This window comes from Rhinichthys klamathensis, unplaced genomic scaffold, assembly GCF_029890125.1.
Source record: "Rhinichthys klamathensis goyatoka isolate OS25496 unplaced genomic scaffold, OSU_Roscu_1.1 h1tg000246l_1, whole genome shotgun sequence".
Taxonomy (NCBI): Eukaryota; Metazoa; Chordata; class Actinopteri; order Cypriniformes; family Leuciscidae; genus Rhinichthys; species Rhinichthys klamathensis.
In genome coordinates this window covers 1385226-1403145 of record NW_026606768.1, presented here as the reverse complement: position 1 = coordinate 1403145, position 17920 = coordinate 1385226, and the positions used below count along the sequence as shown (strand labels likewise).

The window sequence follows — 17920 nt, the reverse complement described above, 5'->3', positions numbered from 1 at the left end:
CAGTCGAGGTTCCGCCGGAGGTGGAAGTTGAAAATCTCTCTGACAGGAGACTCGGCCAAACGTTCCCAGCAGACCCTTACAGTACGCTTGGGTCTGCCGAGTCTGTCCAGCTTTCTCCCCCGCCATCGGATCCAACTCACCACTAGGTGGTGATCAGTTGACAGCCCCTCTCTTCACCTGAGTGCCCAAGATCATCGACCTGAGGTTCCGACTAGAGATAGTCGGGATCACCTCTACGCACGGCTTGGGCTCTGGAACCACACTCCTTGAGAGAGGATGGAATAAGGCAACCTATCACACTCAACTTTCAAAGTTAACTCAACTAATTCATTCTAGTTAGTCAACTTAAAAACTTGTGTTAACAGGTAGTGTTTTGAACTTAAAAAAATCGTGTCAAGGCAACTACAGAATGTTTAGAATTTAGCAATGGAAGCAGAAACAATTCTTGTTTTTCAAAGATACTTGAACATTATTGGCCTCTTAAAACTAGAGACAAACATTTAACTGTATAATATCTTTAATCTACTAATCTAGGCAGTTTATCCTATTGGGAAACTAATCTTCCTATTGGGAGCTACATTACTGTTCAAAAGTTTGGGGTTGGTAAGGTTTTTAAATTTCTAATGCTCAGCAAGGTTGCATTTATTTGATAAAAATACGGTAAAAAAGAAGAAAAAAAGGAGTAATATTGTGAAATATTATTACAAATTAAAATAGCGCTTTTCTATTTGAATATTTTGTTTAATGTAATTTATTCCTTAGATAGCAAAGCAAAATTTTCAGCAGAAATATTTCAGTCTTCAGAGTCACATGATCCTTCAGAAATCATTCTAATATGCTGATTTGCTGCTTAAAGGGATACTTCACCTCTGGGAAGATGAATGTGTATTTAATATTGGTCATTTATATAGTAGAAATTTGAAATTATTTTTTAAATTGAAGCATTCTAGACTTGCATTTCAGAATGCACTTGCTTTGCTGCCCTTACGAGGCCACTCCCAAACCACGCCTACCGGTTACAGGCGGCAGAATCCGAAAAAATGAATACAACTAGGCTTGCTTTGATACATTTCCATCAAAATGGTGCTAAATTGCGTTTTACCGGGATCTACTAGCCTAATGTATATAACACAACTTTCACATTAAAAATATGATGCAAGGCAGGACCATGTCAACAGAGTAGCTTAGTAGCTCTGCATATTGACTGTTTTATACGTTTATTTTTTACGTTTATGAATTATACATTTATTACAATGTAATTATACATTTATTACAATGTAATTATACATTACGGTGTTATTATACATTTATTACAATGTAATTTTACGTTAATTACAATGTAATTATACATTTGTAACACTCAGCTTAATTAAGGCAGGATACACAAAAAAAAACTACGGTTTATACCCTCTATATGATTTTCTTTGAATAGAAATGTTCTATTTGTTCACAACATAAACACAACAAACAAGATGGAATAATACCTTAAAGTGTATTCAATAGAAGCACCAAAAATAAATATATACAGAATAGGCAATAAGTCCGTTGAGTGTGTGTGTATGTTCCAGTTCAGTGTAAGTGTGTGCGTTGAATCGGCCTCACCGGTAAGCCTTTCAAAGTCCGTGCACAGGAAGAGGAACAGCGCTGTCCTGTGAAGCGATCTCCAAGGTGAAATAATCCACTGGTGTATTTCCGCAAAGAGAGTCCAACAATCACAGTCAATGACGAGCAAAAACAAAAGGTGTGGTGCGATCGATCGCTAGTCCCAAACGAACAATAGTAGCGTTGCTCTCGAACGCCGACTTACCGGCTCTTTTAAACGGAAGTGAAAGTCATAACTCCAGCTGATCAGACTGACGTCACGGGGATTCCCTGAAGCTCCGCGAACAAACTCTCGCGTGAGAGAACAGGAACACAACCACATGGCCGGGCAATCAAACGAGGAAGAATAATTATAAAAGAACAGCTGTCTGGTAAGAATTATACAAATACTTCACAGCAATATAAAATATTCTTTCCTTATGTGGCCTAGCTACATATTCCCCCCCCCCCAGCCAGCGGCATCGGAGGAGAGCGTCCATAATAGCGCTTCAGGTTTACCACATTCAATATATCGACTCTAGGTGGGTTGCCCCAGCACACAGTGTAATTTATTGGCCCTGTTTTACTTTTAATTTCAGCTGGACCCTCCCACTTGGGCGCTAGCTTGGCAGAGAATTTGTTTGCTGAATTAGAGAGAGGATGGGTTTTAATCCAAACCAGGTCACCCGTATGAAACTGCGCATTTTTTCTACGGTAATTATAATACCTAGCTTGTTTGGCTTGGCTCATCCTCATTCTATTCCTCACTTCTTCCATCATGATGTTTTGTCGTTCTACCAGGGAATATGCAGCTTGATCAGGTGAAGGCGGTCGGTGGATAAGACGTTCCAGTGGTCCTAGAATTTGTCTACCCAGCATGAGCACAGTAGGTGTTTTTCCGGTGGTTTCTTGCTGGGCAGTGTTATTGGCATAGCGGAATTCTGGTAGCCACTGGTCCCAGGTCTGATGATGTTGACCCACGTATGCAGCAATCATAGTTTTTACTGTCCGGTTGATTCTTTCTGTTAGGTTTGACTGTGGGTGATAACTCGTTGTGAGTTTCTGAACACAACCCCATGTTTTGCACAGATCGCTCAGAAGACTGGACGTAAATTGGGGACCCCTATCGGACACCAGGTATTTGGGTACCCCCCATCGTGTAAAGATCTCCTCTCGTAGAATTTTCACTACTTTCTGGGTCTTGCTGTCTCTCAGAGGGAACATTTCCACCCACTTCGTGAAATAATCAACAATGACAAGGAGGTATGTGTTCTGTCGTTTACTGGCGGGGAAGGGTCCCATTAGATCCACCCCCAACGTGTGTCCAGGTTCAGTGATCTGTGTACTCTGCATCAATCCCGAAGGTTTTGTATTGCTAGGTTTGTATTTCTGACAGATCTCACAGCTTTTGACGTATTGGCACACGTCCTTCCTAACGGACGGCCACCATGCCACGTCTAAGATTTTCAGCAGAGACTTTAACTGTCCGAGATGACCTCCAAGCGGATTATCATGGTAGTAGTGCATGAAGTCAGCGGTTAATGATAGTGGTACTACCAACTGATACTTCTCTCCTTTATCCTTCATAGGAACTTTGCGGTACCACACCCCTTGGAGGTTTTCAAAGGTGATGGCTTGATCCTTGACTGATCGAGGGGGAATGTTAGATTGCAGGTCAGTGATGGTATTGTCCAATTGTTGAGCTTTAGTAATCTCCTCCAGAGAGTGCGGTAATGTAGACGCATGGTGTGATATGGATAGACAAGGGGCAACATCAGCATCAGGCGTACCCTGGACCCGGGATAAAGCGTCAGGTCCCATGTTGAGGCACCCTTTTCTGTGATGGACCTGGAAGTTGAACTGTTGCAGGCGGAGTGTCCAGCGAGTTAGGCGTGAGGAGGTTTTAGGGCAGTTGAATGCCCAGGCTAGGGCCGCATGGTCAGTGAAGACGTTGAAGGCTCTTCCCTCCAAGTAATGTCTCCACTTTTCAACAGCCCAAACCACTGCTAGACATTCCTTTTCTGAAGTGCTGTAATTCTTCTCTGCTCCAGTTAAGGTCCGTGATGCATATGCCACCACCTTTTCTCCCTCCTCTGACTGTTGAGTGAGGATGGCGCCCAGTCCTACCTCACTAGCATCCGTGTGAACTTGGAAGTCTTTGGAGGTGTCGGGTTGTATTAACACCGGTGAGTTTTGTAAAGCTAGCTTCAGTGCATCCATACTTGCTTGACATTCTGTGGTCCACTCCCACTTGACTCCTTTCTTTTTCAAGTTGTTCAATGGTGCAGAAATGTCCGCGAAGTGTGCTATAAATTTATGATACCACCCCGCCAATCCTAGAAATCTTTGCAAGGCTTTGAGATCGTGCGGGATTGGGAACTCTGCAACAGCGCTGGTCTTCTCTCGGTCAATCTCCACTCCCCTCTCAGAGACTATATGGCCGAGGAATTTGAGCTGTCGCTTGAAGAAGTGGCTTTTCTTCATGTTCAACGTCAGGTTGGCTTGGGTAAGTCTATGTAGAACCATGTTGAGATGTTGAACGTGTTGATCTAGTGACTTTGAATAGATGATGATGTCGTCAATATAAACAAAACAAATCTTCCCCCTCAAATCAGACAAAACTCTCTCCATCAGACGCTGGAAGGTAGCAGCGGCATTTCTGAGCCCAAAAGGCATTGACTTGAATTGAAATAGCCCCTTGGTGGAGATAAAAGCAGTTTTTTCCTTACTCTGGTCCTCCATCTCCACCTGCCAGTATCCAGACTTCAGGTCCAAGGAACTAAACCAAGAGGCTCCTTCCAAGGATTCAAGGATGTCGTGAATTAACGGCATTGGATAAGCGTCAGCCACTGTCTTGCTGTTCAGCCTCCTATAATCCACGCAGAACCTGTGAGAGCCATCAGGTTTGGGGACAAGCACCACAGGTGAAGACCACGGCGAGAAAGAAGGTTCAATGATATTGTCTCGCAACATCTGATCTACTTGTTCCTCTATAATCTGCTTCTTAAGAGGAGAAACTCTGTATGCCCGGGATTTTAGGGGTATGTCATCAGATAATGTGATTTTGTGTCGTACTATTGAGGTTTTACCCAGGTTGTTGGAGGTGGTGCGTGGCCAGGCGGAGCTCAATTTCAACAACTCCTCCTGATTGTCAGAGTCCCACGTAGTGCTCTCGGGGGAAATGGACAAGAGTTCTGGAAGTCTACCAGTGGATGGTAGGGCATAGTATAAATTCAGCTTTGCAGCCCTATGAGGAAGATCTTGACCAGCCGGGATCACAGGACCTGTTGGAATCTGCGATGGCAAGAAAGGGTAATAGTTGTTTCCTTTTTCAGATCTTAACCCATATCGGCCTCTTCCCACTTCTAGGACCGCTCCAGTGTCCCTCAGGAAATCCAGACCAGCAATAAGAGGAAATGCGAGGTGAGTGTCTTTTAGGATATAAGTATCCAAACTGCAATCTTGGTCATGCCATTGAATCTTAATCCTTTGCAGATCTCTGGACTGGTGAATCGTGCCGTCCGCCATTATGAACCTCTGTGGACTGGAGGTAACAACTGAGGGAATCTCACCTTTCAACTGTTTCCACAGGCTTTCTTGCATTAAAGTGTAAGTGCTACCTGTGTCTAATACAGCCTTCACTTCTTTGCCATTCACCCTTACAGGCACCATCAGGAGAGAGGACATGGGATGGGGTTGTGCTAGTGTTACTCCAGCCAGGTTTTTTGGAAAGGTACGTTCAGCAGATTTTTTGTTGGTCTTTTCTTTGCTGCTCTGAGTACTGACTTTTTGCCAGTAGTCTTTGGCTCCCATGTGATCCTTTTCCACCATAGATCCAACCTTCACCAGCTGCTCAACCGAGTTGACGGTTCCCCTCATACATCCCGCAACCCTGGGGTTGATGTTGTTAAGTATTCGATTTACTAAGTCCTCCTCAGATATCTCTGGCTTCCATTTCAGACATAGGGCCCGGTAGTCATATGCAAAGTCCCTCAGGCGCTGTTGTGGCTGCTGAACCATTGTCCTCAGCTTTTCCTCCACTTCTGAGAGGTAATCATCTGAAAGAAAAGCAGCCATAAATGCCTTTTTGAAGGATTTCCAATCCATTACCTTGACCTTCTCCGCTTTCCACCAGCTCAGAGCAGGTCCCTTCAGCACCGTGCTCAAGGTTCCTAGGAGTTCAGTACTGGGAAGGGGCCGGATCTCCAGGAAGTTCTCACATTGTTCGATAAAGTTGAGCACCTCCGCCGTATCACAGGAGTCACCAAAAGAGGGGAATTCAATGCGGATAGGAGGTCGGGCACAGAATGAGGATGAACCTGCCACTACTGAGGAGGTAAGCACATTAGAGTGTCTATCATACATCGGATGTTGAACGTCATAAGTATCATTGAGGGGTTTATGAGTGGTAATTTTCTCTCTAGATACTAGAGTTGGGGTAAGTGGTTGAGGGACAGTGGAAAATCGGGAGGAATCTGGAGAATAGGCCTGTAATCTGGTGAGTGTGGGGGTGCTAGTGAGCCTCATTTTTCTCATTTGACTTTCCCATTTCGCATCTCTCCTCAGAAAACAATTTGTCACAGCCTTTTCTAATTTTTCCAGCGCCTCTGCAAAATAATCCTCCAACCTTGCCAAGCTAGTATCTACAGCCTGTCTGAAACTGGTTTCCCGATTCAATGTACTGTCCATTGACTGTTTGAAATCTTGTTCTAAAGTATGTACTTTGTTATCAAGGGCCAATAAATCAACTTTACATTGAGTCAGTTCTGATTGCAATGATTGTACCCTCTCAACATTTTGTGTACAACTCTCATCATCATCATCATCATCAGATTGTTCAGCATCAGAAATGTACAATGAACTAAGCATTGAAGTTATTTCAGCAGTAGGATTACGTCTAGTCACAAAAGACCTGGGAATCTCTTGAACATTTGTAAGTTCCATATCATTCTGGCCATCTTCAAAAGTAACTAGGTCATCAGCAGTATTAACAACTTCTGTCACTGTATCAGTATTCCTTACATCCATCTTAAAAAAAAAACACACAAAGAACAATAATAAAGGGTCCCCGTACTGGCCACCAATATGTAACACTCAGCTTAATTAAGGCAGGATACACAAAAAAAAACTACGGTTTATACCCTCTATATGATTTTCTTTGAATAGAAATGTTCTATTTGTTCACAACATAAACACAACAAACAAGATGGAATAATACCTTAAAGTGTATTCAATAGAAGCACCAAAAATAAATATATACAGAATAGGCAATAAGTCCGTTGAGTGTGTGTGTATGTTCCAGTTCAGTGTAAGTGTGTGCGTTGAATCGGCCTCACCGGTAAGCCTTTCAAAGTCCGTGCACAGGAAGAGGAACAGCGCTGTCCTGTGAAGCGATCTCCAAGGTGAAATAATCCACTGGTGTATTTCCGCAAAGAGAGTCCAACAATCACAGTCAATGACGAGCAAAAACAAAAGGTGTGGTGCGATCGATCGCTAGTCCCAAACGAACAATAGTAGCGTTGCTCTCGAACGCCGACTTACCGGCTCTTTTAAACGGAAGTGAAAGTCATAACTCCAGCTGATCAGACTGACGTCACGGGGATTCCCTGAAGCTCCGCGAACAAACTCTCGCGTGAGAGAACAGGAACACAACCACATGGCCGGGCAATCAAACGAGGAAGAATAATTATAAAAGAACAGCTGTCTGGTAAGAATTATACAAATACTTCACAGCAATATAAAATATTCTTTCCTTATGTGGCCTAGCTACACATTTATTACAGTGTTATTATACATTTATTACAATGTAATTATACACTTATTACAATGTAATTATACATTTATTACAATGTAATTATACATTACAGTGTTATAATTACTGCTGTCAAACGATTAAAATATTTAGTCGCGATTAATCGCATTAATGTCATAGTTAACTCGCGATTAATCGCAATTAATCACACATTTTTAGATAGCGCAGCCCCGCGCATGCCGCGTCCTGTTGCAAAAGCATGTTTGCTAGGCCAAAAAGACCGTTAATCGCGCGATAAAAAAATTGACGCCGTTAAAATGGGTTTGCGTTAACGCCGTTAATAACGCGTTTAACTGACAGCCCTAGTTATAATACATTTATTACAATGTAATTATACATTTATTAGTATTATTATACATTTGTTACATTATTATTATACATTTGTTACATTATTATTTTATTACATTATTCTTTTTGAAAAAAAGTAGCAATTCTTTTTGAAAAAAGTAGCGATTCTTTTTGAAAAATTGAACGAGTTTAGGCTCCTGTGTAATAGTAGCCTAGGCTATTCAGTAACTCAAACATACCAAACCAACAATTACTAAAAACACACAAAAAAATGATTTTGCACGGGCATTGCACTAGTTACTATTAAATGCTGAAAACAGTTGTGCTGCTTTATATTTGTGGAAAACGTGATACATTTTTTCAGGATTTGCAGAACAACATTGAAATAAAAATCTTTTGTAACAATGTAAAAGTCTTTACTGTCACTTCTGATCAATTTGATCTATTTGATGTGTCCTTGCTGAATAAAAGTATTAATTTCTTCTTTTTTAACTCCTTACCCTCAACTTTTGAACGGTAGTGTACTTAAATATGTCAAAATGTCATTAAATATCTAGCTTTCTTGTGTTCTGATGGAATAACATAAGAAAATTCCCATTATGATCAGTTCCAAATTACAATACAAGGTCCAATAGGAAATTTTATTATGCCAGTAACTGCAGATAATAAAAGTACATTGTAGAAAATTCCACAGATTACTCCAGCCTGCAAAGCTGTTCTAAAAAAAAGTATGCAGTATTTATATTGCACAGATATTACATAATCTCAAGCAGAAGTGTTTAATACATCTTCAGCATCTTTAATTTAAACCAGCAGCACTTAAGATTTAAGATCAGTAATAAAACGTGTGTGATACGGATATTAACTTAAGCCCTGACTTAATATCCACAACATTTAATTCACTGTGTCCTAAGTAATTGGATTGCATGTACACCGTATTGCACTCAATAGGTTGAGCATCTATTAATCAAAGCGTAATTGCGCACATTTCCCAGATAAATGGCGCTGCTTCACGTCCAGTCATGTACAAATGAGTCAATCCAGACATATTCATTTCTTATCTAGCTGAACTCATTTGAGTCACATAATGGCGATAAATAATAGAGGTAGGAGTTTATGAAATGGGATATTCTGAGAAGGAAGGAGAGCCGTGCTGAAGGGATCTCTGGGGAACTGCGATCATGTCCCTGCTAAATGACTCCAATAGCAGGTAGAACAAGGCCAGGAAATGTGACTATTTCTTACTGACTTCCACTGAAATTCAATAGCTTCACCGTGCTTAACTACGGACATAAACTACAACTAGCTTAAATACCCATGTAATTGGAGCTGTACGTGGCTGTGTAAATATTTAATGGTGCTTATGTGGGCTGTATATTATGAGCAGCTCAGATTTTTCAGGACTAAACAGAGAAAGTGTAGTCAAGACTTGCTCCTTTCAGCTCTGACAAAAGACACAGTAAATGTAAACAGTACGGGAGCAAATATTTGCTCTTACAATGATTCAATTAAAATCTTTTTGGTTTCATTTGGTTCAATATAACTGGGAGAATTTAGTATTTACAGAAAAAAATTGATGAAGACACAAAAATAGCTGCACAAATAACATGGGTTTTAGGTTAAAGTTCAGATGTACAATATAGAAAAAATTTAGAATGTACAAAGAAAAAAATATTTTGAAAAGAAAAAACATTCCAATTATGCAGCAATAACATGAATTTTCAGGTTTTGCACAAATTTATGGAGCTTATGTCAGCTCAGGACTAAATGGTAAGAAATTCTGAATTATTAATATTATTAATTCTGGAATATTAGTATTTTCCATATATATTGAAAAAAAATCATATGAAAAATGTGAGTTGATAAATTAGTTAAAATATAAATATATTAATAATTAAGATTGTATATTTTTATTGGAATGCAAATGTGATTACATAATATTCATCATATATATACTGAAATACAATGACATTTAGAAATATTATATTTTCATATATTTATTTTTTGAATTTTTTCTCTATTTTTATGAAATATTAATAATATATAAATATCAAATATGCGGTCTGATAGTATAATTTTAGACAATCATATCAGATATTATTTGTGTATTAATGAATACAAATTTAGGGCCCTTTCACACCTACCTTGTTTGGTCCCGATTTTCGGACTTTACAGTTTGATCCGAATCAAAATTACAGGTGTGAAACCTCCCCCGGACCAAGGTCCAGACCAAACAGACGAAATTTGGTCAGACGAAAAGAGGTAGTCTCGGTCCGGATCAAACTGAACAAAGGTTTGGTTTGTTTCTAGTGTGAAAGTATTTTCTGTATGGTTCGGACTTTCAGACCATTTACAGGGGGTTCCGGTGGTTCTCGCAGGATTGCTTACAGTCTTCTCCTCCTTTCCTGCCGGCAAAGATAAAATTTTCGCACAACGAGGACGTTCATTTGGCGAATTTGAACTTGCCTCGAGTATAGTTGGTGCTGCAGGTAGTAATGCCGTAATAATAACAATATAGTGGCAACGATATGCGTCTGTTCATTCATTCTTGTCAAAGGTTGTTTTTTTTTTTTCTTGTCAAAGTTACCCGCTGAATTGACAACACGCTGACGTCAGACGCACGTCCGTTTACAAACCAATCAATGTCAAGATGCAGCCCACATAGATGATGACGACAGGACGCAAGTATGTCATGTAAAGTTCTTTAGTGCGCTCACATAATTGCAATGTGAAACCAAACCAAAACTTACCGAATGTTTAAAATGTATCAAAACATGACCTTTGGTTCGGACCTCGGTGTGGACTTTCACGTGTGAAAACGCCCTTAGTATATAGGTATGACTTGATCCATTCATTACTGTCCCGTAAAAAGCAAATCAAAGGTGAAGTGTGTCACTAGCATAGCCAAACTTAATTGCTAAAATAATGATTGTTTTCATTGTGTATTGCTTATCGGGATGATAAAACGAACAGAGTCATGTGTTGATACAGCTACAGTCTGTATGCTTTTCAGGAAAATCAACCTCTGAATCACTTAAAGTAAGAGAAAGTATTTTAACACCCAAAAAAAAACACTTCACATTTATATCTGCCTCTGGCTCTCATCATTAGGATGTAGCTGGTATATGTGCCTCACACACTCTCTCTCTCTCTCTCTCTCTCGGCTGATGACTCACCAGAACTGCTTCCACTTCTCTTCTTCAAAGACATCCTCTGGGATCGGATCGATCAGCACCAGGTCAGACACTTGCCTGAAGAGACAGAGAGAGAGCAAAAAGACCACACAGAAGATGTTTCAAGAGCTCAGATGAGACCTCACACACACCGTGAGGAGAAATGAACAGTGTCTATCGAGTGAGATGAATGGGCTCAGAGCCGCAGCAGGGACACTATTTTCAGTCCTTTGGCGCTACAGGGCTGACACAGCTGAATCTATGGGTTTTAAAGCTGAACATCCGACCAGATGAAACGTTAAATCAGTCAGATGGGTGGAGGGTCGGGTGAGTGTGTGCCGAAAGGTCGGCCCCATTCTGCTCTAATGGACCTTTTGGTCATGGTAGGTATAAATGCCTGGAAGAAAAACCCTAAACAACAAATGTATTCTACATGCTGAACATCCATTCTGTAGTGGTAACAAACTTCCTAACATGTTCAGATATAACTGACTGATTGTTTCCAAACAGAATGATGTGACTTACGTGTCATGGATGTGGCTGTAGAACCTTCCATTGAGTGTGCCCAGCTCAGAGCCAATCAGAATGAAGGGTGTGGCTATATCTGCAGCCTTGACCAATCGATGAAGGTCATCCACCATCCTGAGGGATAAACAAGGAGAGATGCAGGTCAGGAATGAGCACAGGTTTGTCTAGACATGACTCATCTGACAGTTCATTAATCACCAGGACACATTATGACACACATGTCCGTTCACCTCCAGACGGGACGCCCACTGTCCCAGACTCCTGCTCAGATTTTAAAGCGGTCAGTGATGTTACGTCAAGGACAAACTGACCTCAAACCAGAGGCTGACACACTAAACTAATAAGCACTGTGTACCATGAGACACTAATGGGTTTTATTTCTGACATCCTCATTAACTAAAAGGCCATGAAGATTCATTGAGCGCTGAATGACTTACTGCCGTGTGTCTTTGGTATGAAATTGGACAAGCTAGAGACTGACCGACATTTTCAGATTGCAATCAGTACAGATTCCTTTTATGTTTAATTGTCTGATAAACAATATACAGATCTAATATTTAATATTTGTTTCATTTCTGTTTTCGGATAATGATAATAGTAATAATTATTATTATTATTAATCATTCTGATTATAGCAATAATAACTCTAAAAACAATTATTATTTATTTATTTGTTGTTATTATCATTATTTATTTGTTGTTATTATCATTATTATAACAATTATAATTATTATATCAATTATAACCATAGCAATTATTATTTATTAGTTGTTATTACTGTATTATTGCTGGGTTTTTTTGCAATTTTGTTTATGCAAAGATTGTTTTTCAATCAAATGATCACAAATTTATTTCATGTTTGTTTTGGGCTACATCTAATCATTAAGTACACATTTCTGATGTTAAGTTCAAATTAATTTGAAAAGTGTTAATAATTATGAAAATGTTAAGTATGGTAGTATGCATAGTCAATAAGTCCAAGAACAAAACAACACATTTCCTTCTCAAAAAAGGACACTTAGTATTTACTATTGGCTGTCCTTCAACAGCCAATCAAATCAGGTTCCAAATGAAAAAGTTTCAATAAAGAACAAAATGGACGATCATCAAAACATTTTTGCTCCCAGCTTTATTGAACTTTAGTCAAATTGATATCTTGCCTTAAAGCTTGCCGTCCGCCTGATTCTAGAGGCCAAACAGAAGAGAAAAAAAGACCACTTATAACCAACTCCCCTGTCCTCTCTCTACACATTACTTTAATGCATGAAGAATTGCTGCATGTTACAATGTCAACAACAACACAATAAGAGTGATTCCAGATGTAAGATGAAAAAAAACTAAAGGCAGGACGTCTTGCTGCCAGAGGACAAGAGCAAAGACATCTCTCTCCTACAGCGTTGATTGAATAGTATAGCAGGTCATTGTCAAGGACAAGAGACGCACAGATACCCGCTTGTGGATTAAAACATGAGTGTTTCAGGGAAGTTTCTTTGTTTTCAGATTTACAGCACAATATAACCATACAATATTTATATATTGTGGATAGGTACATTACCGTTCTTTTTTAAAAGAAATGTATACTTTTTATCTATTTAATGCATCATTGCTGAATAAAAGTGAGTGTAAAGACATTTATAATGTTACAAAAGATTTATACTTCAAATAAATGAAGTTCTTTTCGACTTTCTACTCAGCACAACTGTTTTCAACATTGATAATAATAAATAATGTTTTTTGAGCAGCAAATCAGCATATTAGAATGATTTCTGAAGGATCATGTGACACTGAAGACTGGAGTAATGATGCTGAAAATTCAGCTTTGACATCACAGGAATATATTACATTTTTAAAATTTATTAAAAAAGAAAAAAAGTTATTTTAAATTGTAATAATATTTCACAATATTTTACTCTATTTTTTGTTCAAATACATGAGAGCTGATGATCTTAAGAGATGTCTTTCAAAACATTTAAAAAAAAATTTACCCCAAACATTTGAACAGTAGTGTGTGTGTGTGTATATATATATATATATATATGTGTGTGTATATAATTAGAAAAGTATAGGGCTCAAGTATAAGGCTCAGATGTCAATATTTGACCACTGTTACAGAATAAACATTTTATAGTGGTCAATTTCTTGAATTGTGTCAGGAGGTCATCTTTCATTTTATGAACCATGGTGGAGGAACAAATAGTCTCCCATGAGCTATAATTCATCGTATTAAATTTCAATGCCAATGAAGTTATTTGAAAACTATACAGTGCTGTTACACCAACAATGTTGAAAACCTTCAGACTAAGACACTTTCATACCTTCCAGTGGTTGATATTCCCCACACTTTCTCGGTGCCTGTAGTTTCATTCTGCAGAGTTCTTCGGCTAAAACCCAGACCGACTCTGTCATAGGTGCACACCTGAGAAACAACAGATCACAGATCATCAAGTGTCATAAAAACGAGAGCAGGAGAAACCTCAACTGTCACTCAAAAAAAAAAACATCATTGATAAATTCTTTAGGAAATCTACAAATAAAGTGCATTAAAATCAAAAGTCAAAGTCACATAATTTCGCCATCAAAATCATCAGTTCATCTTCATCATCAAGCATTGCAAATGTTTGTAATGCAGTCACTGTACTGCAGGCTATCAGCAGGAATCTCCAGCACTCCACAACTGTAGTTTTGTGATTAGAAATGACAGCACGTCACCTCACTGCCTTAACCTTACTAGAGTAATACAGGAGCACATGCATTGAAAGCTGAAATCGTTTAACTTTGCGGGAGATGAAGAAAAATCAATAATGTCTTTATGGCCTTTATGGTCTCTTTGGACTCAAATCAATGAAAACTCTGGTCCTGCCTTGTTTATTTAATGTTGTACATGAGAGCAGTGAAAGGCTTTCTCTTATCATCTTGTTAATGAAAGAGATTGTATATGAATTACTTAATTATTGAATCAGTCGATCAAATCGATTGGCAAATCATACACAAGAGTCATTGGGTCTCATTCACATAAGAATTTGAAAACTGTATGAACATTCTCACAAACAAAAAATCATGATACTCCAATAACTTTCGTACTAAAATTTATTTAAAAAAAATTAGAAACAACTGAAATAATAAATACTTGTGTTACTTGTGTCAATATAATTGTGTTAAGATTAAATTTTATACAAGCTGCAGTCCGTAGTTTTTCCTCTTTGTCGCCATCTCTGTTCGAAATCTGCAATTGCAGTCATTCGCGGAATTATCAACTTTACGTGGGTTGTGCCTCGGCACGGCACAGCGCGGATGAATCCAATGTTTTGGATACTGGCATTCAGAATAACAGATTCTACTTTTTGGAAGTATGACCAACATGAGAATTTTCCCCAGAAAATGTCATCTGAACAAGTAAGTAACATCCACCTTTGTTCTGACCAACTAAGGGGGGGAAAGCATTGCAGTAAATTGCACTAATTAAATCTAATGATCGATTATCATATCACGTCAAACCGTGCAAATTATACTTTGTTCTCAAATTGTTAATGTTAACAACATCAGCATTGCGTGACTACATTTAATGCCCTTCAGATATATATCCTTGTTTTTCCTTGTTTAATTAATGTTTAATTATATCAAGTGCTGTGAGAAAAGGCTATAAATCTCCACCTCCAACATCCTCAACAATACTACTAGCCGAGACTCCTTCTTTATGTGTACAGATGTGACGTAATGACGCAAAGACATGCTCGAATTTCCCGCGGAAATCCACCAGTACCACTGGAGTTAAAAACATTATTACAATCTTACCATTTTGAATCGAGCTAAGGCAAGCAGATAGTTTTGAACACTGGCTGGTTATGTACTTGCTCAATTTATTTTGGATCATTTTTAACCCAAAAAAGTTACGGACTGCAGCTTTAAATATCTGTTATCATATACAATGAAAGAGTAAGAAAAGCTGCATTATAGCTTGAGCTGCGAGTTTCTCTGTATATATGCATATGTAAGCCAGTCAGGGGCGTCACTAGACTATTTTTACTGGGGCACAAACCCCAGTGAAATACTGTTGTGCCCCAGTAAAATATTACTGATAAATCCTTGTCTGACGATCATGGAGATTAACGTATACCAACCTGAAAATCATTTTGACAATATCTCTGTCATGACAACTCTCTGAGTGTTTGGCATGGTAATGGATATGACAATGTTGATATGTTTGGTCGTGGCGGAATAGATCTGCTACACTGCTGCTGCTGAGCAAGTACGGGACTTGCTATTGCCAAAGCAGACACTATTTGCTGTGAGCAAATAAGACATGCTGCTGCACAATATAGCATACATGAATTACCCATAGCATATTTATACAGATGGAACTGGGGAAGGGGAAGGGTTTCTGAAAGTGCGCTGCAACTGCTACAGCAAATGCTAACCAAGTATTTGAAGGTTGAGCAGCGAGCTCATTGGCTACTGATACAGCAGGAACCAATCAGCTGTGCCCTATAGAGCCTGATGTGATTGCAAGCATACTGAGTTAAGGTCCGGTCAGCCTGTGCCATTTCAGTAATCATGTTGTACAGTATGTTTGCCGTCAGTTGTTTAGATTCAGAACTAGCAATGCCAGATTCGTCAATGAATCACTCTTTTGATTCATCGGATTACAAGAATGTTTCATTTCACAAATCACTGAATCGTTTGCAGTGGTTTTTCACACTGAAACACAGTAGGTGTGAGACACTTTATAAGACAAAAAAAAAAAAAAGAGCACTGGGCGAGGTGAATATTTATTTATGCGGTATTTACCTAAAGTCTACCATTGTAGGAAACAAACTTGCAAATGTCTCCTATCATTTGTCAGCAAAGCAGTTCTTTTGTATGCAGATTGTAAACGACTCTCTGCGAAAAGCCATATTTTGGAAAAGGTTTGGGCGTGTTTTAGCAAATGACAGGCTTGCTCATTTAGAATAGTCCAAATTCAAAACATTAGAAGAAAAATTCATGCGTGTATGCACACTTTGTGAATTTTAAGATTTTTTTTTTTGTCATAAATTCTTCTGTGCGTACAAATACGAAATAATCCAAGCAATTATTATTGAATGAGACCCAATGTCTGATTCATGGACTGAATAGATCAGACAACTCACTTCCTCAGTGAATAGTTCAGTTTACTCTGAAAAAGCCAAGACCAGCTATGCTACTATTTGTACTTTTTGAAAGAATAGTTAAACAGGAAAATTTGTAGTTATTGAAACTGAAATCAACAAATTATTTATTTATTTTACGTTTTCAAACGTCCAGTACTCATGTTGGCAGTTAATTTAAACTGACCTTTGTTGATAATGAAAGACTCTCTTGCACATGGTACCAAATATCTGAAGACATTCCTGCTGGAGCATCAAGAACAACTGAAACACAAATGAAACATCAATTTCACTGTGCTCAACTGACAATATAAATATTAAATCTTTCATTTTTAGATTAACTATTTATTTAACCTACCAACTGGTCTTCCATACCCTTTGCAAAAAAGATGGATCTTTTGGCCGAGCCCGATATCAATCAGCTGGGCACCTGCAAATACAAAGAAATATAAAAACAACGAGCTTAAAACATAAGTTACCAAACTGCACATGATCCTAAAGTCTTCCTGAAGAGACGAGGAGGTCTCACCTGTGGGTGACAGTGCCTGTCCCTCTCTCTGCAGTGAGGCATAGTTCAGGAAAGCTGGAATGAAGATGATGAAGAGCAGAACCTTTGTCCAGAAGAACACAACAGCCCAGCAGCTCCTCTGAGAGACAGTCACATCAGGAACTCCAGAGTCCTCTGATGTCTGTGGGTGGGCAGTTCACATTACATGAAGTGGTGGCAGAGTTACTCCATCTAAAACTACTTTTTTTTAAATCCCAAATGCGTTTTTATGTGGATAAGTTACCAATATACTGAAAAATCATACAGAGCAGCGTTTTTACGAAACAAATGGTACAATAAGATGGTAATACCATGATTGTTGATTTGCACCACTGCGATAGTATTCACAGGGTACTTCAAAATACACCATGGTAATACCAAAGTACAGAAACATGGCGTTACTATGGCACCCTGTTCATGGTGATTCATCACCTTCTTTCTATCAGGTTTGACACTGTCCGCATCTTCTCGTCCGTTTGTCTTTCTGCGCAACATATTCTGATAGTTTTTCACTCATATGAAAGATAACAGACGATATAATATTTGTATGAATGAGCGTCAAATACAGCAGGAAGACACTTCCGCATCGACGGGGACCCACGAGGAGCCAAACGCGTTTCGTTAAAGCTTATACCGTATGTTTTGTGTATAACATATTATTATACACTGTGCTTTTTGATTATTAATTTATCAAAATGTATAAATAAAACATTTAAAAACCGGTTCACTTATTGGTTATTATTAGACACTTAAAAAATTGCATTTATAATTTAACAGACGTTTGATTCACAGATGAGGAACGTCAAAAGCAATCATTTAAAATGGATTGAATATTCAATAACAATATTCATACAATAAAAATATTTGT

At 38.6% G+C, this 17920-nt stretch overlaps 1 protein-coding gene and 3 long non-coding RNA genes across 6 annotated transcripts in view; 3 read left to right on the top strand and 1 right to left on the bottom strand.

The window, feature by feature from the left end:
• Positions 1–17646, bottom strand: part of si:dkey-122a22.2 (uncharacterized) — a 30818-nt gene extending 13172 nt beyond the window's left edge. For both annotated transcript variants that reach the window (XM_056266225.1, XM_056266226.1), the window contains exons 1-7: positions 17485–17646; positions 17035–17194; positions 16864–16935; positions 16693–16769; positions 13698–13798; positions 11380–11496; positions 10858–10932 (exon numbers count right to left, since the gene is read on the bottom strand). In XM_056266225.1, coding sequence (XP_056122200.1) covers positions 10858–10932; positions 11380–11496; positions 13698–13798; positions 16693–16769; positions 16864–16935; positions 17035–17194; positions 17485–17547 — 665 coding nt within the window. In that variant the 5' untranslated portion in view covers positions 17548–17646. The remainder of the gene's footprint in view (positions 1–10857; positions 10933–11379; positions 11497–13697; positions 13799–16692; positions 16770–16863; positions 16936–17034; positions 17195–17484) is intronic.
• On the top strand, positions 1954–3798 carry LOC130100681 (uncharacterized). The gene is made up of 3 exons (XR_008808909.1): positions 1954–2467; positions 2671–2844; positions 2978–3798. It is a non-coding gene; the product is annotated as an uncharacterized LOC130100681 (long non-coding RNA).
• On the top strand, positions 3897–4423 carry LOC130100683 (uncharacterized). Its single transcript, XR_008808912.1, has 3 exons — positions 3897–4077; positions 4197–4225; positions 4337–4423. It is a non-coding gene; the product is annotated as an uncharacterized LOC130100683 (long non-coding RNA).
• Positions 4808–5838, top strand: LOC130100682 (uncharacterized). Of its 2 annotated transcripts, XR_008808911.1 has the most exons (4): positions 4808–5131; positions 5247–5314; positions 5542–5631; positions 5717–5838. It is a non-coding gene; the product is annotated as an uncharacterized LOC130100682 (long non-coding RNA). The 2 variants fall into 2 exon arrangements; XR_008808910.1 differs by having other exon boundaries at positions 4808–5314.
• Positions 17647–17920: the final 274 nt, after the last annotated feature.